Source organism: Eptesicus fuscus, chromosome 5 (assembly GCF_027574615.1).
Source record: "Eptesicus fuscus isolate TK198812 chromosome 5, DD_ASM_mEF_20220401, whole genome shotgun sequence".
NCBI lineage: Eukaryota > Metazoa > Chordata > Mammalia > Chiroptera > Vespertilionidae > Eptesicus > Eptesicus fuscus.
In genome coordinates, this window is record NC_072477.1 from 33,960,027 (window position 1) to 33,982,140 (window position 22,114).

Here is a 22,114-nt window from a genome sequence, read left to right on the forward strand (position 1 = left end):
ATGAAACTGTATAACTCACACAGTTATACAAAGAGGTAGCAGATGGAAGGCTGTGACATGCTGAATGCTGCCATAGCAGAAAACTATACCCTTCTAGGTCTAGTATGTACAAGTTAAAAAATATGTATATGTTTCTGATCTAGTAGTAAATAACTTGCAATATTTAAATTTACTGGTGGAATGTGCCAAAAATTTGATAATGCTGTTTTAATAACTCATAGAAAGCATATACATACACCCAATGAATTCATCTCTTTATTGCATATTGCTATTTAAAAAAATGTACAATTTCATAACACATACAACATTTTCTTCTTGGTACTATAGCAACAATTTTGCACCTAAAGACTAAGTGGGTCCAACTACTAAGCTAATAAGATACAAGACATACAATTAAGTTTACAAATTATAATGCTTTTTCTTTTTGGCATTAATTTAAAAAAACACAAAATTTAAAATACACACCCAAGAGAGAAAAGTGGCTACTTACACCAGCACCAATCTAAAAAAGTAGATTTTTTTTTCCCAACATGGCACATGGAATTACCTGCACACAGCTTTTGGGGAAAGAAACCAAAAAATGGAAATGGCATAGGAGGCAAACCAGGATGGTCATCTCAAAATGAGGATGATGGGAAAGGGCAAGAGGGACATGACACACAGCTTGCTCCTTTAGTGACTCTCCAACCACTTGTCTAGTCCTTAAACTGTAAAACAAAGCCATTTTCAAAATACAGTCCCCAAATGGAGCCAGACCAAATTCTCCTGCTATAAATAGAAAAGAATATATATAGAGGCACTTTAGTTAAGGAATAGACAAATCCACCAGCATATCCCACTCCTCCTCATCTCCAGCCTTTTTGGAACAGTCTCTGCCTGCACCTTTAATGTGGTGTATTTGCAGACCTTGGTAACTAAAGGTTGGGGGAGCCCAACCTCTGCTGTGTATTTATGTTTTATTTGCTAGTCATTTACTTCTATTAATCGTAGAAAGTCACTAAGTTTGCAATGAAGGGGAAAATGAAAACCACAGCTCTTGACAACGCTTAGAGCATTATTTCACAGCTTCCACACAGCGCAGGGACCTTGCCGTCCACGCTAAGCATTATAGTTTATACAAACTATTTTTAAATAGCACGATTCCTGTACAGCGCACGCATTGGTATTTTATTCACCCCTAACATCCCCGTTAGAACATGAATTCCTTGGGGGCAGGGACTCTGTCTTGCTTACCATTGTAGCCCTACTATGCTTGACACATAGTAGGTGTTTAATAAATATTTGTTAATTGACTGAAAAACTCCATTTAGTGAGTAAATAACGTTCTAGTGCAACAAGACAAACTACTCTCTCCACAGGAAACCCAACCACAACAGGATAGATGGAAAGAAAAGAGAGACCCTTAGCCCTCCTCCCCCACTACAAATAAATAAAGCAAAGCCAAAAAAAAAAAAAAAAGTAACAGCCCCCTTTATATACCATATAATTTAAAGATATTAAGAGTTGGTAGGTTAATGGTAAGTATCTATATTTTATTTTCTAATGTTCATTGTTTTTATCCATTTCTCCCTGAGAGCTTTATCTTTTGGACTGAAGTTTTACAGGTAGCTTTACTGACACACAATTTAAAATGACAACATATAACAGGAAAGCACTTCAGACATACTTAGAGCTAAATAGATCTCGGCATCTCTGTTGGTGTTGTTGACATTTTGTGCATTTACTAAGTATTCTTTCGTCCAGACTTATATTTACAGAAGATGCAGCTTGTCCTAAAAAAACTGAAAATAGATAATACCAAAAAAAAAAAAAAAAAAAAAAAAGGGAAGGCACCCCATAAACAATTTTAAAAATAATTTTTAATCCTTCAGAGAATCCCTCCTTTTAGGTCTTGGGTGGGAGTTTTATTTTTAAAGTTTCTATATCTCGATTGTTAGAACAAGCACATTCTGGCAGTCTTTTTCTTTAACAAGAGCACAGATTGCATTTAGATAAACAGTGTTCTTCCCAAAAGCAATGTAAAGAAATCATTAGGATGCTTGGCAGAGAACTCAGTGAAATTAAGAATAAAAAATTGATGTCCAAGTTTTAAATAGATGAAAAGATTCTGACTGACATTCTACATAATTCAGATTGTGTGCAAGATGTCCTCCACGAACAGTTACAGACGCCTCCCTACACCCACGTCAGAAATCGGAGCTGGCCCTGCAGGTCCTGATGCGAGGCACCGGCATCACATGGGCAACCACCAAAACCACTTTAAATCTGTGTCTTTAGTAAGTCCGGTGTTTCACCATCAAATCTAAATCCCTCCAGCACTCAAGTTCAAGCTGAGCCAAATTTAACTTGCAGCTTCACCAATGAGAATAATTCCAGAGCGTACCAAGCTTGGAAACCATATAATATTTCAAGCTTTTTTTTTTTTTTTTTTTTTGTCTTTTTACTCTAGGGAATGTCTCTGTCATCTCTTTCAGGAGATAGTATTGTGCTTCTGAACAGGCGTGGTGTTCAGGGAAGAAGACGAGCCACACTCAATATGAATGCATACACCAAGGGCTTCTGGGCACAAACATCACGGTAGGTTTTTAAAAACCATACAGATAGGTCTCCAGACAACACTCAGACTTCTATATACATTTTTAATATACATATACACATACATTTACATACACACACACTCACACCTGTACTCACAGATGAAAGGAGAAATTGCCACTGTTCGGATTGCAAGGCAGTGTAATGAAAAGTTCTAGTCACTTCAAAGGGCTGCTAATGAGCTTTCTAAAAAAGTTTTCAAGGAAAATTAGAAATTAAGTTTTGTGACAGGTCTCTCTCGGCTGCTGTCCGTCATCTGGTTGGTAATGCGTTTGCGATTCCGTTTCAGTTTAGAGAGGTCTTTGTCAAACACTTCTCCTGAGCGCAGAGCTGAAACCAGGTCGTCGAACTCGCCGCCTTCCTCGCTATTCTCCTTAGCTTTTCTTATTTTACGTTCCCTTTCACGCTGTTCTTTGAGCTGCAATCAGAAAGCACCCTCTTAGAAATGTCAAAGTGCTGTATTTTGTTTATAGTGGCGATGAATTCTGTGAAATACGGCAATGCTACAGCCACGTTCATCTACAGCTGCCAACCCCTCTCAGAGTCACAAGAGAGGGGTCACTGGGACTTTGCTTATTGTGGAAGCAATAATCAATAGAGAAAAGTGACCACTACCCTCTGATTAGAATATCACCATCTAGAATCTAGGTAAACCTCATGACACTCCAGTTAAAGAGCAATTGAAGCAATTTCTATTTCTATAATTGAATGAGAACATCATCACTATTAAACTGACCCCAAATATTGGTTTCTTTGATGGTACAGAGAGACTAAAAGCAAATACTCATCGGGCCACTCTCCTTACATCAAAGGCTTAGCCGGTATCTATTGTGAATGCCTGGAACCTGCTATGCAACTTATTATTATTAAAAGCCAAATAATACACATACATTATAGAAAATTTGGATAATTCAGATACACAAAAAGGAAAAAATTCATCCTTAATTCTTTTATTTATTAGTTTGTTAAATTTATTGGGGTGACATTGGTCAACATGAACATATAAGTCAATGATGGGCAACCTTTTGAGCTTGGTGTGTCAAACTTCGCCAAAAAACTGAGCATAACTCGGGTAGTGTGTCACTTTGAGGAAAAAACATTATTTCGCAAATGTTTTATCCTCGGCATGCGGCCGCCTCAGCGGCCGCGTGTCATCAGAAATGGCTACGCGTGTCAGTGTTGACACGCATGTCATAGGTTCGCCATCACTGATATAGGTTTTAGGTGTGGGTTTCTATGTTAAAGATATGTATATTGCACTGTGTGCCCACCACCCAAAGTCAAATCTCCTGTCACCATACACTAGGTTAATTCTACTATCAAGAGATAATCTTTGTGAACTTTTTGGGGGAATATCGCACGACTATTATTTTCTGTATTTATACTTATTTTACATTAAAAAAAAGATTTCACGTAGAAATCATTTTGTAAGCTTTCTTGCATTATTAAATAGTCTTTGAAGACATGACTTTTAAGGGCTGCATAAATATTCCTTCATGTAGCTATTATTCATTTTAGAACTGATGCCTTTTTAGGTTGTCTGCAGTTGGGGCAATTATAAAGACTGCTGTTCTCATGCAAATTTATAATGATTTCTTTAGAATAATTTCTACGAGATGGAATTCCAGATAAAAAAATGTGGATATAATTTGGGGGGCTTTGGACATAGACTGCCAAATTGCCCCAGGGAAACTTTATGCCGATTTACACTCCAAGCAGCATTCTAGAGAGTGCTCTGACGCCCTCCTTCTTGCCAGCACACCAGAGTGCTATTGAAAAACCAAGAGTTGAAGCAACAGACCTTCTAGGAGGTGGGATTGGCCAACTAGCCACGTAACCCATCATTCTCTTACCTGAGCTTCCATGCGTGCTCGGCGCTCTTCCTCCTCCTTCCTCTTTCGCATGTTTTCATTCTCTTGTTTGGCTTCTGACACAGCTTGGAGAAACTGATCGAAAATGCCAAAGAACTCATCTGGCTGCATTTTGCCAGCCTCTTCCCCAAAGTGTTTCACTGCTTTAGTAAACTGGAAAAAAGGAGGTTTTAGTAAGTCCGGTGTTTCACCATCAAATCTAAATCCCTCCAGCACTCAAGCTCAAGCTGAGCCAAATTTAACTTGGGGATTTGAGTGAGCCTGCATTTATCTTTGGCTGCCACATGTGTCTATCAGTCATTTTTAAAGTAAAAGAATTAATACTCCTCGAGTTTTGAAACCATTTATTCTTGTCTGCCTCATTTCAGCTTAACATCTATGATTACCTCCTATGACTTTTTATTAACTAAACAGTAGTAAAAACAAGAAAGCAAAATATCATAAGGCAGAGCACTCAAGACATAAAACTAATAGCAAACTCAGCAGGGGTAGGGAAACTTGTACTTTTAACTTTTCTTTGAAGTAGTTTAATATCATTTATTGGTGCCATATGGTCAATATCAAAAACAAATGGGATCCAGTGCTTCTTAGATGCTCTTTCTAATAATAAATAATGCTAGTATTATCATATTTCCTGGGCCTCAATTAGAAAACAATAACTGATTATTAAGGGAGAATTTTAAAAAATATATTAAAATATGTGTACATGATAAAATAGTATTTTCAGTCTTTTTAGTTTTAACTGTTTCTAAGTTTAGTTCTTCTGGCAGTTATCTTCATAACTTGAAATCACATGCTTCTAGGAGTCAGCGTCATTACGATCATCCAAATATGTTCAATGCTGGTCAAATTGTTGGTTAGACTTTTTCTTTCTCTGTAATGGTCTAAAGCTGTTACTCCTAAGCTACTAAGAATGGTGTTTCTAGGTTCAAAGTGAAGTAAATGATCATTCCCTATGCCTAATTCACTACTTAAAAATTTCCAGAACTTTAATTTTTTCATATTTAGACCATAAAGTTTATGCAGTTCCATCACAAAAGTTTCTAACAACTTTTTTTTTTTTTGCATGACTTGCCTAATTACTACAGTTTTCTGATATTTCAGTGATACCATCTACCTAAAGGAAATGTTTTCAATATTTAGTCTCTTTTTATATTTTTATCCCACCCTCCAGTTTTATTGAGATATAATTGCATACAGCACTGGTATCCAGTGTAATGACTTGACTTACAGTATTTGTGAAATGATTACCATAATAAGTTTAGTTAAAATCCATCATGTCATATAGATACAAAAAAAGAAAAAAAGGAAAAATATATTTTTTCCCCTTGCAATGAGAACTCTTCAGTTTACTCTCTTAACACCTTTCAACCCCAGCACACAGCAGTGCTCACTACAGTCATTGTGTTCAGAACATCACATCCCAGGACTGACTTATCTGAGTGGATGTTTGTACCTTCTGACCACCTCCCTTCAATTTCCCTTCAATATTTATTCTTAAATAAACAGTTTTTAATTATGTTATACACTTAGTGGCCAGATTATTATGATCTCTGAACGCATAATAATCTGGCCACTCAGTGTGTGTGTGTGTGTGTATGTGTGTGTGTGTGTGAGGCCCAGTGCATGAAATTGTGCATGGGTGGGGTCCGGCCAGCCTGGCCAGGGGGAGGGGACATGGGCGGTTGGCTGGCCTGCCTGCTGGTCGAACTCCTGGTCGAGGGGACAATTTGCATATTAGCCTTTTATTATATAGGATATACACCGAGTGGCCAGATTATTATGTGTTCAGAGATCATAATAATCTGGCCACTCAGTGTATATGTGTATGTGTGTGTGTATACACATACACATATATATACATATATATATGATATTTTATAAATGTTATTTCATATCTTTAATTTATAATAAAATATTCCTTTACCACTTTTCCGTCACTGAGGAGTTGTTCTCAGTGTTTTACTTATTTGGAAATATTCTATTAGAAACCAGAGCTCTTTAGGAAAAAACACAACATTCTTCACACACCACATACAGCACTCCAGCTTGTTCCATGGTTTTATAAGCTCATTTCTAAAAGCTCTGGTATGAACAAAACGGCAATAGACAGCCTACAATTGTGTTTCTAAAACAGTCAAGTTCATGCACTCCAAGCCATCCTGAATGATCTTTTTATCTAGGAATTCTAGTGTTGATGAAGTCATATATATTTTTATCTTAGAAACATGAAGAAAACTAGTTCCAGACTAAAGTTCCCACGCTAAAATAAAGGGAAAAAAACACACTGTGTATGTGTGTGTTTAAATAAAAGATTAACTATCCAGTTGATTCCTATAAAAATGTTTGAGCCCTTGATGAAGTAGGTACTATATGCCCGGTTTGGGGAGGGAGGTCCCCTACCTTACCGAGTGTGTACTTCAAGTGGTGAGGCATACACAGACATGGAGGGGCTATCCCGGTGGAGGCTGCTGGCATAGTTGACCTATCGCATTCTTCAGAGGTTGGACCTCTAACAGCAGTCATTAAGATGTATTGTCTTTCCATTTATGTAATAATGTTGGAAATGGGGCTGAATGTTGAGACTACCTAATGTATCTCCTTCTTAATTTTAACCAGTATGTGTGCACACTTACAGAACAAGCATCCAGTTCTATAGCTGAACACGTGACCACAGAAAAATGACATCCATTACTCAAGTTTCAAAGGAAAGATTCAAGTTAAAGTGAAATTTGTGGTAATTGAGAGATGGGTGTATAAAAGTACTTAATAGGTCAGGGTAGAGGCTTAATATAATTTATAAACAACGAGAAAGAAAATGAGAGACTATATGCCTATATATGTATTATGAAGATGTATATATTTTGGAAGAGGAAATAATGAGAGAGAGAGAGAAAGAGAGAGAGAAGGGGCAGGAGAATTTAAAGGTCTTAATAATTAACCAACACAAATTTTTCCTTTATAAAAATACAAAATTTTAAAATAGCAAAAATTATAAAAAGAAATCTTATTAAAAAGTATTCATCTGGCAACAAAACTTAAGAGGATTAAGAGACACCTCATTTAATAAGTTCTTGTTTATTTATTCTGATTGTCTTTATTGTTTATCATTTGTCATGGAATTATCTATTATTGCACAGCGATTATAGTTTACAGACTCCTTCTTGAAAAAAAAAATCAATTCCTAAAAATAAAAACATATTTTTACGAACTTTTAGTAGAATAAATTACTCTAAATGTATACTCCACTGTGAATATTATATATGGGCCATCCTCTGCTCTGTTGAACTTGGCATAAGTTCTGCTAGAGATTCAAGAGGGAGTATCCTGTCCTCCCGAGCATCTCAGGAGAGCATACTGAGGCACGTGGTCTTGTCACACCTGATCTCACATTTCCTGACTTTAGCTTTCATAATCTCTTTTCTGGTTTCCAGCGATAAGTACTTTGACCCACTATTAATCAATAGAAAAGTGTCTTAGTTAATTTACTGGTTTTACTCCATTTGGATACTTCATAGTCTTGCTAAGTTAAAGGCAACAGAGGCTAGGCAGACAAAAAGGGTGTGTTTTAATTGATCACAGCCTGAGGGGGGTGGGGGAGAAAATATGCTTATAGTATAATATCAGAAAGTACCAGCCCTGTGCATGGGGAAACTTACCAGATCTTTAGCTTCTGCTAGAAGATCTTCAACATCAGAGAAGCTGAAGCTGGCCACTGTGATGAACTGGCTGACAACGGACACAAACTTGTCTCCAGGCTGGGGGGGCTGAGTCTTCTGATATTCCAGCTCCTTAAACCCAGGAAACGGATAATGTCAGTGTAGGCCTTGAATGCAGACACACCTTGTCTCATTCTCCATATGCTCACATTTAGTAAGTCAGAAACCTGCCCTCTGCCCACCGGGCTAGGCCATGCCCATGTGCACACATATTTGCAACAGCAATTTATTCAATCATCTGCATACTGTATCGGTGTAACTCCTTACAATGGCTTAAACATAAGCAGATTAGTATCTGGATAAAATTAATAGAAGTTAAACAAGAACTCTGCTTCCTTGATTTTTTTTTCTTCTTTCCCTCTCTGCCAAATCTACTTACTTCCCAAACCAGGATATCTGGGTAGGTAGGATTTCAACTGCAGCTACCATTTTCCTTCTTGTCCACCCAGTGATTCAGTTTTTGTGAACAGACAGGTGAGGAGTATCAGTGCCTTGTTAATTATCCATATTCTCCGTTACCATGGTGATGAACACACATTATTCAAATTTAATAATTAATTTCAACCATTACCAGATGCACTTGCTTACTTAATCCCACAACACCTCAATGAGTGAGGCATTGTAGAGGGTTTTAAATCCTTGTGCAAAGTCACATAACTGATGTATGACAGGGTCAGCATTTGGACTCAGGTCTGCCTGACTCCAGAGTCTCAGTAACAACAATGTTGTGTAACAATGGACGTAATCTGGATCTATTTCCTTCTTCACCTGCTTTGGCAGAGGTACCAACAAGCAGGTGTGTAGAGGTCACAGGCTATGGGCTCTGACTCAGCTCTACCACTGATTTGGTTCTGATCTGTGACGAGTGGCCTGGGCCTCAGTTTCTTCGATTGTAAAAGAAGGGCAGTATCTACATCACCATGAGAGTCAAATGAAATAACAGAAGTGGAAACTCATTAACTATGGAGCTTGCTCTGATGGACAAAATGGCTACAATCCTAGCACTTTGGAAACTGAGCATTGTTTGTGTGCGAGAGACGTGACGGCAGTTTTAAAGTGTTTCATTAGTGTATAGTTTCAAAAGAACAATATAATCACCTTTTGCCAATCAATTAGGACACATGAACATTTATATTTCCTTCCCATGCTGCCTCTTGACATTTAAGCTGCTGGGGGTGGGGAGGGGAGGCTTCTGGAGCCCCTTTCCTATGAAGAGTGTGTGACAGTGTACATGACCCAGGCCAGGAGAGATTTCAGCAAAACTACCTTTAATAAACCCCAAACACAAAACTTCCTTGCCCCGCCCTGCCCCGCCCCGCCCCACCCCGTGCCTTGCTGTGAAGTAGCTCTCAGCTCAGTTATGAGTGTCAGAACGCCCAAGGTCAGGCTGTAGGGCGGTCATGACTGCCATTCCAGCTCAAGAAAGCCTTCTCCCGGAAGGAAGTAAAACATCCTCGTCCCAAGTGGCCCTCCTCCGTTGGGCTCTGAAAGCCGAGGACGTCCCATGACTCCCCCAGTCTCGCCCACTGGGGCTGGGAGGAGAGTTCACTCCATCAGTTCATTGGCTTTTCTTTTTAAACAGCTCCCCCTCCTCCCCAGGGGAAAAGAAAACCTTCCATGCTTCTTAGTTTACTAAAAGCCAACGGAAAGATTAGACATTATAACTTCAATTTTTGTTGAGCTATGTCTTTAATGAAGTCAATTCCTTTCTATGGCATCGTTTTGAAAAGTATTTGAGAGAGGGGCACCTTTCCAAGCTGCCTGCGAATCGGCCTCCCTCACCGAGTGCCAGACCAGAGCTATGTCCATTCTCCTGAGCAAATCTCCTCACCCCTGACCTGCTCCTCACCGACGGGGACATCCATGCAGCAGCTGGTGGCACTGTGCCATCACAGCCATGGTCTCCCACCGCCTCTAGCGGTCTGACCTGCTTCCCTCCTGCTGAGGCCTGGGCCAGGTTGTCTGAAACCCTGGACATCCTCCCTCCCATGCGCATAGGTCTACCCTCCTTCTCAGCATAGCTCATGCAATCTCCTCCAGAAAGGAAGCTTCCTCTAACTAACACATGCCCGTCATTCCCAGCCTCAGCTAGCCTAAATTCCCCCTTCTTCCTGAAGCCACCTTGGCCATCACCATGCTTTTCTGGAGGTGGCCACAATGAGCAAACGTGATGCTCTCTGGACTGACTGCTTTTGGCCATTGCAACACCTAGACAGCAAAGACTCCAAATCGTCCCGACCCCTCGCCTTGAGAATGGACTGTACCCCCAGGTGTCTGCTCAATACACACTCCCCAAACACAACAGAGAAGTTCCATGACTCTACAGAGAGCACACATCATTTATTAACAGGACGGGAACACTGTGAGGATCCCTGAAGATTATCTAGTCCAGCCCACGTTAATGAGCCCTGCACCCCCCTTCTTGCCCCCAGGCAGGAAACCCTGCTCCCGGGCTGAACACAACCTGCCTTTGCTTCTTTAGTGTTGCTGTTTTGTTTTAAGTCAATAACTGTTTATGCGGGCACACCACATGCTGGATATCACCAGCACCAGACGTAGTTGACGAGACGGGGAATTAGAAAAGAAACACACACTCACCATCTCCACCGCTTTCAGGCCACTTCTCAAGGTGCTTATTTCCTTGTCCAGCTCCGTCATGCTGTTGCAAAGAGCAGCATTTAGTAACGAACATGTGACTTACATGTATTAAATATATGATGGCTTTAATATTTATGCTTCAATGTTCAGATTTCACAGAAAGACAACACCATTTTAAACTCATGGAATTATGTTTTCTTTCTTTTCCACAGTCAACAGATCTGTTTTAGTATAGGTTAAAAATAGCAGAATAAAAATATCTTTCCATATATACAAAAATATTCCATGTTTGAACCTCAAAGATATCACTTAAGCAAATCACGCTGTGCGAAAATGAATGTCTTGCCATGTGTGTCCCCCTTTGAACAAGTCAAAGAAGCGAGCTTGTCCACAGCCACAGCCACGCTGTGCTCTTTATAATTAGTGTGTTGCTTTTCACTAAAGCTCCAAGTGATGTGAAAATTTCAAGGTGATGGCTTAAATTTCAATCAACCATTATTTTTCTTAAGGTTGTACTAACTAGTTTTTATCTTTAAAAACAAAAACAGAGAAAACTCTCTGGACTTCTTCCATAACACTTTCTATTTAACGACCTTTAAATTAGAGAATATAACTGATAATTCACATGTAAACAAATTCACCAACACTTCATTTTTAACTTCATGTCTTACATGGTACATTTCTACCAAACTCTGCAAACAGAGAGAAAGCCTGCTTATCATGCTTTTCAAATTCACTACAAAAAGATACAGCTAAAAATTTATATATATATATTTTTAAAGGCCAAAAGAAGGAGGAGAGAGAACAGCAAGGGAAATCGCCTGCTCCTCAGTCTCTGAAAAGTGGTGTGAAGTTTGTGGTAAAAGTTTGGCTACCTTCCATTTTTTATTTTTAGTGCCTTCATTTGCATAAGGACTGCTTTCCATTAAAAGGTTGCCTTGGTTTCTGGGAGTGTGTGTGCACATGTGAAAGCTACCAGCTACGCCCTGACATTAGTCTTCTATTTGCTTACCCATCTATCCTCACGTACTACCTACATTTTAATATAACTGCCTTTGAAAAGTACTAGTGAAACCACATTCCTTAACTCATAATGCATACCCTGAATAAACCCATGATGAGGTCTTGTGGAAGTTAAGCACCACATGCGGGAGTACTCCAAAGGAGCCAGCACACACATGTATTCAAAACCATGTCACACATCTGAGTGATTTGGATAAGATTCAAACTTCACTTCATATACTAGTATTCAGGGTAAAGCAAGCAGAAGGACTCCTTTCAGGCAAAGCTAACTGAGTCTCTCAATGGCTAAGGCACAGTCCAAGTGATATGAAAACTAAAAATTTCACTGTACTTACTTTACTTTTGCTGCTTGAGGAATGTCCCGCAGTTCTTCATTGAGGTTGAGAACCTTGGGATATTTATTTTCCACAATAGTTATGAGATAGTGCAAAAGTGTAATGTTCCTACAATTAAAGAAGAATATTAATCATGATTAATATCTGCATATAATTTGCACATTCAAGCGGTTGAACCCACAAGAATGCTATATTCCTGCATTAATTTCAAATTTTGGAGGTTCCTATAAGGCAAGGCTTCTCAAAAGAAGGGGATATTGAGAGAACCTACATGAAATTTATATAAACATATGTCAAAAGGAAGCGTACATCTTCTACAAGGGAAGGGCAGGGGATAGGAATTACTTCTAAGGCCCAAAATGACAGCCTTCAAAATCTGGGTGATTGAAATGAAGCTGAACCATTACCATTGGGGGCATACCCTCACAGTGCATCCGCCCAAAGAGGTGTGCCCGGAGGGTGCATACCAGGCAGGGTGGGGACTGAGGGATGTTTAACCCGCTAATGAGGATAGCTATTTCAAGTCTAAAAGTACAGAGCAGCAACTCACTGATGACAATTACTGATAGTTCTCATTTACAGTTTCTTTGAACTCCATGAGAGCTGTTTTCCCCTCTAACTTATTTGCTTTGCTGTTGTGTCAAAGGGTGGTCAGAGAGTTAGAAAGCTCCCAATTTCAGGGCTGGGCCTGGATGTGGGCCAGGACTGTGCCATCATGGATATGATGTCCTGGCAGCCAAGAATCCACTTCCTAATTTTAGCAACACTTCAGCTCCTAACTGCATAACCCACTTCCCTCTTCAGTGGTGACAGGCCTGAACCCTCACTGACCTGGGTTGAAAAGGCAGGCGTCTCAGAACACTGTTAGATAAAGCTGTGGTAGTCTGGCCCTGTTGTCCCTGACTCCACTGCGTGCTATAATCACCTGGACTTGATACCTGGGCCCAACTAAGAGTCATTTAATTGGAATGAGGTGGGGCCAGGTGTGGGTATTAATTTTTTTTTTAAATTAACCCTCACCCAAGGATATTTTTTCCATTGATTTTCAGAGAGAGTGGAAAGGAGGGGAAAGGAGGAGGGAGAGAGAGAGGAGAGAAATATCAATGTGAGAGAGACACATCGATGGGTTGCCTCCTGTATGCGCCCCCACTGGGATCAAGGATCGAACCTGCAACCCAGGTACGTGCCCTTGACTGGGAATTGAACCTGCAACCCTTCAGTGTGTGGGCTGTTGCTCTAACCACCACGCCGCCAGGGCCAGGTATGGGTATTTTTTAAAAACTCTACAGTGATTCTAACAGCCAGGATCAAGAACTACTAGTCTATTGAAAGTTATCATAATCAGGACACAATGCATTTCTTTTAAAATATTTCCATAATTCTTAGATGGTTGCTAATTCACAATGCTGTCACAACAGCCCACTCACCTCTAGCTCAAGTAGCAGCTGCCACAGTTTTCTCTTCCACAACAGTGAAAACCACTCTAATTACCCTTGCAGCTTCAGAGTCAATGTAATACTGTTCCTCTGAGTCAACTGACTCACATGTAAAAAAAAATTCCCCTATTTTTTTTCTCTCAATAATTAGAGAACAATTGTTCAGCAAAGTAAAACAGTGGTTAAAAATTCCAGCTGTATCACTGCACGTCAACTTTGCAGTTCCCAGAATCTACGTGACTATCTGCCCATGTGGAGCAGCCAGAGGGAGCAAATTCCCAACCACTGTCAAAAAAAGGGAAAAGCCATTTTTCTTCATTATTTCAGAGAAATGCTTTGTTATTTAGAAAAAATTAAATTTAACTGACCACATATACCTTTCTTGGTATAGAAAGATTTAAAACCAGATCTGAGACCTAGCTGGTTTGGCTCAGTGGATAGAGTATCGGCTCACAGACTGAAGGGTCCTGGGTTTGATTCTGGTCAAGGGCATGTACCTCGTTTGCAGGCTTGATTCCCAGCCCTGGTTGGGGTGCGTGCAGGAGGCAACCAATCTATGTGTTTCTCTCTCTGTATTTCTCCCCCTCCCTCCCATTCTCTCTAAAAAAAAAAAAAAAAAAATCAATGGGAAAAATATCTTTAGGTGAGGATTAACAAAAAATAAAAATAAAACCAGATCTGAGCTTCCATATATGTTTGTTATCCAAATAACACCTCATTGGACTGAATATACATACTTACATACTTGGAGAATAAGAAAACAACTCAGGCGCACATTCAATCATCCTCTTGTCATGACCAGAAACAAGCCTTTAACATAGAGTGATTGCACCCTTCATGCTCACTGCCCCCACTCCCTGTGTAGTTTGATTAGATTCAATGAATATTTAAAGAGTGCTTATGGCAAGGCCCTCTGCTATGCACTGTAGGTTTATTAGACACTGTGCTACTTCAGGGGGCAAATATTCACAAGCAGAGAGAAGGGGAAAAAGAAAGAGATCAGAAATGCTTTCATTTTATTTGTTTTGAAAAGGCTTGTGGAGTAGATAAAATCTGTAACTTCAATAAGCAGTTCATCCCACAGTAAGGGTCAGGTTATCAGTAAGTTGGGGAGGGCAAAGGGTGTCAGAGGCTTGTGTGTGTGTGTGTGTGTGCGTGTGTGTGTGTGTGTGCGTGTGTGTGTGTGTGAGTGTGTGTGTGTGTGTGTGTGTGGTGGGGGGGGCAGAGGGGGAGAGGTAGAGAGACTGGGAGAACAGGACTGCCTGTGGTGAGGGTTTCTGTCCTACCCAACTTGCAAGCCCAGGTGAAGAGAACACCCTTCCGTAAAGAGGTGGCTGCTCCTGATATTGTAAGTACAATGCCACAGTTAGTTACTACAACCCCTAAATAAGACCTGTTTTTTGTAGTGTAGAGCTGCAGACAGAGCAATGACAGGTGTCAAATACCTGTAAGGCCAAATACCCTGCTTGCTGTGACCTTGGGCAAGTGGAATGAGTGCCCCAGTCTCTTTATCTGACAGCAGGTGATGCAGCACTTGGCCCGTGTCCTTCACAGGCTGTAGTGACAATCAATGTGGAAGTGCCTGAGAAAGGATCAAGTGCTTACAGTAAAAACAAGGGGCCGTGAGAAAACAACAGCTCTCCTCTGTTCATCCATCTCTGCACAGCGCAAGAATAAGGCTGGGCCCCGCAATTTAACGCATTATTTCCTATGGATTTAGAGTGGTCATAACGCTCTGCCTCAGTAAGCCTCACTAGTTAGGAATGATTAGGGTGAACAGCCCACATATTTTACAAAAGAATGAAGGTACAGAGAAGTTGATTTTAGAAACAGCTGTGCATGTTTCTTTGAAGTCAGTGAGAACCTTAGAGACACGTGGCTCTCAGGGAGAGGAGACTTAATGTGCTAATGACCATCCCTGCTAATGACACCAGAGCATTTCCACACCTCAGTGTCTCCAACAGTCTGTCCGCCTGAGACCCACTTTCTAGGAAGCACTTTAACGAGCCTTGGGATGAGCAGCTGAGCACCAACAGCCAAGAGACATTTACACCATACTTTTTTCACAAAGCTGCTAGCGTCAGTGTGAAAACCCAGCATGCTTCAGGTCTATCGCCAGATGTCAGGTTTTGAGCCTTTTCCCTGCAACACAGGTCTCTGTGGGGGTAGTGACTGGGAGTCATGCACAGACTAAGCCAACACTGGTCTCGGTCTCTTTCTTGATCTGGCACTAGTTACACAGATGTGTTCAATTTGTGAAAATTCAGCAAGATGTACATTTATAATTAGTGAATTTGTCTTTAGTCTAAATGAAAAGTTTACCTAAGAAAACCCAACAAACAAAAAACTTGGACTAGATGATATCCCTGTGGACTGAAAAATGGATGAAGGATAATGGCTCACTAGGAACTTGGGGGTACCCATGCTTGTGAGAGAGGAGAGAAGAGTGAGAGAGACAAGTGCACACTGGAGACTGCAGGATCAGTGTCCAGATTTAAGCCGTGGGTCCTCCAAGATCCCATACTTACTTGTCAATACTGGATTTTGTGTCAGCAATCTTGTTTAGGCTGGATATCTTGAATCCATATGCATTGCCTCTTTGGCCTTTATTCATGTAATTTCCAAATGCCAAAACCACTTCCAGCAACTGCTTCAGGGCACTGCTCCTAAACACCTCTTCTGAGCCAGAGCGGATCGCTTCAAAACAAAACATGCACAAACACAGCTATGACAACCGAGACTTTTCAGTGAAACCCATCCTAACTCCACACACCGAGTATGTATTGAAGATGCAAGATTGGGTTGTTAGATGGCCAGGGGCACTTTCAAAACACCTGAATTAGAAGCAAAGAGCAGGAGGACAGAGAGCTGGCTAACCCTGTTCAAGAGGCCCACAGGCAGTTGCACAATCCTATCCCTTTCCAGGGCTTTTCTTGGCTGACTTATCAACCAGAAGCAGTTAGAAATACACAGAACAGAAAGTGCACTTCCCACATTCCTTTGCAAACGCTTTCTTGCCTGGTGTGAGTCAGATCAACAGGCTTACTGATCAATTCCATTGATAAAAACATTGGTCAGTTGTGTTGCATGTTACAGCTTGCAGGTGGCATCAGGGATCAGGGCCCGAGCAGGGTCCCGGTTCCAGCCGGCCTTCTGGGGCTGTGCTCTCCAGCTGCCTCCACCACATTTCAAACATTTACAAATTTAATCGTCTCAAAATCAACCCACATTTATAGCTTCAAGTCTTCCCTTAGAAAAATCAAGTAAGGCCCTGTTGCAAGAAAGCTAATTAAAGGTTTGCTGCTAGCAACAGTCAAATATATTCCTCAGTAACACCATGGGGTCAAAACGCCAGTCCTGCAGAGGAGCCAGGAGGTGTGCTGTGAGCTCCAGAGCCCAGGCCAGGCCAGCGAGCCCGGTGCTGACAATAAGTAATCACCTGACAGAATCCCAAAAGATTTCGAGCAAAAACAACACCAAAGGAATCCTGTTTACTATATGCATTAGGATTGCGCTTGGACATGGGCACTTAAAATGAACATCATTTTCAATCTGGGCGGTTTGATTTTGACTTTACCTTCCACTTTAGGTTTAACTTCTGCGACACGCTCTGCAAACTTCTTTTTGAAGTACAGCGACTGCAATCTTTGCTGATAATGATTAATTCTGTAAGAGCAAGTATAGACTAATGAGCATTCACTTAATATGTCTATGTTCACTCAATGGACTTGGAGGGGAGGTACCTCAGAGCCCTCTCCCTAACCCCAGACTCTCTGTTTCTTTCTCTCTCTCCTGGAGAGGAGCATGGGCATGAGGCAACTTTGCCTTGAGGGCCCACTTTTCTGGGACCTACAGGGGAACTGGGCAATTGCACCAGGGTTCTCCTCTCTAATCAGATTAGACAATGGCTGGCTGCAGTTGACTAAAGACCCCTTCCCTTCCTCCAAGTCCCAGCAGTTCCTGAATAGAGAAGAGATAAAAAAAAAAAAGTAAATGATAAGACTCCCCATTCTGCTGCAAATAAAGGGCTGTTTCCTACACTTCTCTCCTGGATTCTTAACTTTCCACAAGTCTGCCTGTGGCAAAAGCACAGAGAAAAACTGCCTCCAGCACTTTCTCCTCATACCATCTTCTCCTCACTCACATCTCCAAATCTTCTTCTTCCTTGTAGCTCCCTATCTGCTCCCTCAGGGCTGGCAAGCTCTGCCTTCCAAGATAGCAACTGGCTACTCGAGATAACAAGGATAGATTTGGCCTCTGGTCACCACCAAGGTTAGAAGCTCTAAGCTGCTGAGAAGGAGAGAGTGGACATTTTGGTCCAGATTTTCTGGAATCACTGCCTATCTGGCTCTCTGGCAGAAATTTCAGTCCAGTAGGACCAGGGATCAGCCCCTCCTCCAAATCTATACTATCCAATCAGACAGACCTGGGTTTGCGGTCCAGGTTCTCCCTTTATTAGGTGACCTTGAACAGGTACCTTAACTACTCTGTTAAATGGAAGAGAACAGCTCTGGACCTCATAGCCCTCCAGGCAGGGCTGACAGGAGGACTAAGTGAGATGATACACATAAAGGTCTGGACAAAGACTACGTGGAGCTATTGCAGGTGGCCATCCGGTTTGTCTACACAGGTTGCTGGGCACCCCTGTCAAAATTTCAAAACCATCCTTCGTCCTCCTGCAGTAGGCAAGTTGAGACAGAACAACAACAAAAATAAGTCTGGATTGGGCAGCAACGTGGAGTAAGAGGCATGTCCACCTTGGATACACACGTTGGCCTCTGGCACTCAGAAGTGCTCTGCCCCGGGCTGACTGAGAGTTTCAGGACTGCTGGTTCTTCTCTAGTGCAGAATCAATTCGCTAGGCCTGGGAGGGCACCTACATTCAACTCACACGGCAGAGTCAACTAAGAACAGTGGCTGCTACAGGGACTTCTGGAGAAGGCTTGGAAAGCTTGCCAAGGCTCTGTGGGAAGAATGCCACCATCGATTAGTGATGTCTGCTTGTGTCATGATTCAACACCCAGACCTGGCTGTTCAGCTATGTGAGCTCCAGGTTGACATCAGAGTCTGTCCATCATTGAGATGTGGAAGTAGTAGGGAGAGTAAGAAACAATCCCCCAAAATCAGAGGTGAGGAGAAGGATGCTGAATGGAACCAGAAGGTTATGATCTGAATAGGTCTAAACTCATGAGTCAGAAAGCCCAGAAGTAGAGATAATTGTGAAGAAAACCTGACCCTGTCTCACCCATGGACAAGGACTCAAGCAAAACAAATTCCACAAAACTGTGACTTGAAAAGATTCTGCAATTCAAAAGGCTTCAACATGAAGCAAAAGTTTAACTTCCTTAGAGAGGTAAGGGACGTCTTCACTTTTTAAGCATTTTTAAACTCACCGGCTCATCTCAAAGAGGAACCTGTCAGCCTTGGCCATCCGATCCAGCTCATGTTTATGTTCCTCCAGAAGGTCAATGTCACTTTTTTCAGGAACGAATTTCAAGAGCTAAAAAGGACACACAATATTAAAAGTGAGGTGTGTAACTTAAATTTCTTCAGTAATTTTTCACCCTTTCAGTTAATTTGTCCCAAGATGAAAGTTTAACTTTTGATTAATTTATAAGCTCTGCTCACAAGTGATTGTTAAGATACACTAGAAATGACTAAATCTTTCCATTTTTACTTGAAAGTAGATAAATTGGTGTAAGATTCATTCCCGGCCCCTTTCTGTTCTGTCCTGCCTCTCAAACCAGAATGCGGCAGTTCTTCACCATGCCCTACTTCACATAGACCATCTGAGGGCCCTGGAGATCCCACCCTCTCATTAGAAGATGGTTTAAACCAGGTCCAGAGAGGTTAGAAAACTTCCCCCAGGATTACAAGGCAAGAGTGTGTCATCACCAGAAACAGAATCTGGGTCTCTTGACGCCCAGCTCTACCCTTTTTTTCTATTACATCATGCTGGGATGAGTTATTCTATGTGTATTTTCCATTCATTTTGCTTATCTAATTCTCTCTCTCTCTTTTCTCTATGTAGAACTGGATGAGAGGAATGAAGTGGGATTTGAAGCTTTTAAGTCCATACTTTATTTTGGAGGAAGAAATGACATGGAATGTGGAATACCATTTAAACAGAAATACCATTTAAAGTGGAAAAAGTACTTCTCGTGTGTCTGATTTCCTTTAAAGGAACAAATATGTGTACGTGTGCAGAGGCATGTGTGCTATTTTCTAGACCAAATGCCTGTGGGCATTTAAAAAAAATTACACTGACCCTGTAGGCCCCAAGGTCCTCCCTAGAACGTGATGCTGACATTGGGTGCTCCATTTAGCAGGGTTTCAAATGTTGGATTTAACCAGGCACCTCGAAAAAAGGCAGTCAGTATGTGTGTGACCAGCAGAGGAAGAGAAGTAGAACGACAGGGAAGAAGACGAAGGGTATGAGGGTGGAAGTGTATTCCAGGCAGTGTCTATCATGTGCCAGGGCCTGGCATGAGTGGCACAGCACTTATGCAGGTGGAAGAGCAGCTGGACCAGCAGTCAGGGAGGGCAGCAGTGGTCAAGGTTGGGGAGTAGCAAAGGCCTGTTAAGAAGTTCAGTCTTGCCCTGGCCAGGCAGTTCAATTGGTTAGAATATTGTCCTGATACTCTAAGGTTGCCAGTTCGATCCCCAGTCAGGGCACAAACAAGAATCAACCAATGAATATATAAATAAGTGGAACAGCAAATCGATATTTCTCTCCTCACCCCCCACCCTCTCTCTCTCTCTCTCTCTCTCTCTCTCTCTCTCTCTCTCTCTCTCTCAAATCAATTAAATTTAAAAGTTCAGTCTTTATTTTGAGGGTACTGGGATAAACTCAAAATCCTATGTGGGGGGATAAGTCTGCATTTTTAAAAAGATTACTGTGCCTGAAGAATGGAGGCAGAATTAGAAGGGATCGGAAGTATTAGGGGCTGGGATTAGATGGCTGAGGCAGTAATCCAGGTGAGAGGATGGTGGCCTGGACAGGGCAGTGGAGAGATCCTACAGCTATTTAGGGGGTTTGAGTAGAAGTGGCCTGGCTTGTTGATGGATGGATATGGTAGATGAGAGTCAAAAGGATGAGGCTTCCGATTGCGGCAATCTGTAACAGTGTGTACCAGGGAGCCCATGAAGAGAAGGCTCATGACGGGTGGGCGGGGAGAAGGTGAGTTTAGAGTTCCAAATATGGCAGGAGAAGCAAGTAGTGATTTCTAGTAGGCAAGAGGACAAGTGGGTATGAAATCCGAACCTGTTAGGAAGACGAAGCATTAGTTTTGGTTGTAATGTGCTTGGAAGTGAGGCAACCTGGACAGCCATCGAGAGAAAAAGAGCAGGGCTCCAGAGAAGCCAACATTTAAGGGAAGAGGACAAGAAGCACCTTCAAAGGAGGCCGTGGAGGGGCCACTGTGGAGTCCCAGGACCAAAGGAGGAAGGCGTTTCATCAGGGAGCAAGTGCCATCAGTGTCACACCGAGAAATCAAGGAAGAGAAGGCTGCCAAATGCCCTGGCTTTGGCAACAGGAATGTGTGTCCTTGGTGAGAACAGCTCTGGGAGGTGAGGAAGACGACTGCAGTGAGTAGAGGAAGAGTGAATAGGAGGTGAGTGGGGACAGACTTTCAAGAACTAGGGCTGTGCCAAAAAAGAGAGAGGACAACAGCAGATGGAGATGTGGGGTCTTAAGAGGCACGCGTTGAAAAGCTGAGACTCAAAAAACTTACATGTCCAGAGGCAGAGGTGAAAGATCTAGGAGAGGGCAGAGTCTCTAATCCGGCTGGTCCCTGAACCGGGGACACCCCTCTTTCCCGATGGTGTGGCAGGGGCGGGGAGAAGAAAGTGGATGCTGGAGAGTTCATAGGTCTGATGGCCTGGCAGCTTCTGGTCATTTATGTTCCGCTGTTCAAATAGTGACAGTGGACTCTTCCTCAGTGTAAGGAGGGAAGGCAGTGGCAAGGGCGATGAGAAGGAAGAGAGAAAAAAAGGCTTGCTTCCCCACCTGACTTTGGATTTTTACCTACTGGGCAAGGAAATTCAGTTCTAGTCTCAGGTATCACCCCGAATCATGATGCTGAGCCCACAACTCTGCCCAGGATAACACGGCCACTAGCTCTCTTTCATTACAAGAGACTAGTAAGAGGAACATGCTAAAGGTACAGAACTTCTCAAAGCACGGATAACAGACTGTGTGTGGAGAGTTTTAAGAGAAGAGTTAGACAAACACCTGGGGGTGGGAGAAAGGTATATAGTCCAGGAGAGTATACTGACCTCATCTGATTTCTGAGCTCAGGAGCTAAAAGCAGGAGAGGAGGAAATGAATGTGGCTCACATGCAAGTCGCAGAGGAGGAAAGAGAGGCTGGCTCCAGCGCCTATCTGGGAGGGGAGAGTGTGGTATGAAGGAAAAGGGAACAGGAGGAATAGCAGATCAGGGAGAAAAGAAAGAGCACGAGACAGAGTCACCGGAGAGACCAGGTCAGGGGTTCTCAGTGGCCAGATTCTGCTTCATAGACTGACTTTCTCACTTGTA

General features: G+C 42.0%; 1 protein-coding gene across 1 annotated transcript in view; it reads right to left on the reverse strand.

The window, feature by feature from the left end:
* Nucleotides 1-233: 233 nt before the first annotated feature.
* DAAM1 (dishevelled associated activator of morphogenesis 1) overlaps nt 234-22,114 on the reverse strand; it is a 160,875-nt gene continuing 138,994 nt past the window's right edge. The window contains exons 19-26 of the mRNA XM_028141646.2: nt 18,971-19,077; nt 17,155-17,243; nt 16,106-16,274; nt 12,142-12,249; nt 10,784-10,844; nt 8,126-8,257; nt 4,449-4,619; nt 234-3,013 (exon numbers count right to left, since the gene is read on the reverse strand). Coding sequence (XP_027997447.1) covers nt 2,804-3,013; nt 4,449-4,619; nt 8,126-8,257; nt 10,784-10,844; nt 12,142-12,249; nt 16,106-16,274; nt 17,155-17,243; nt 18,971-19,077 — 1,047 coding nt within the window. The 3' untranslated portion in view covers nt 234-2,803. The remainder of the gene's footprint in view (nt 3,014-4,448; nt 4,620-8,125; nt 8,258-10,783; nt 10,845-12,141; nt 12,250-16,105; nt 16,275-17,154; nt 17,244-18,970; nt 19,078-22,114) is intronic.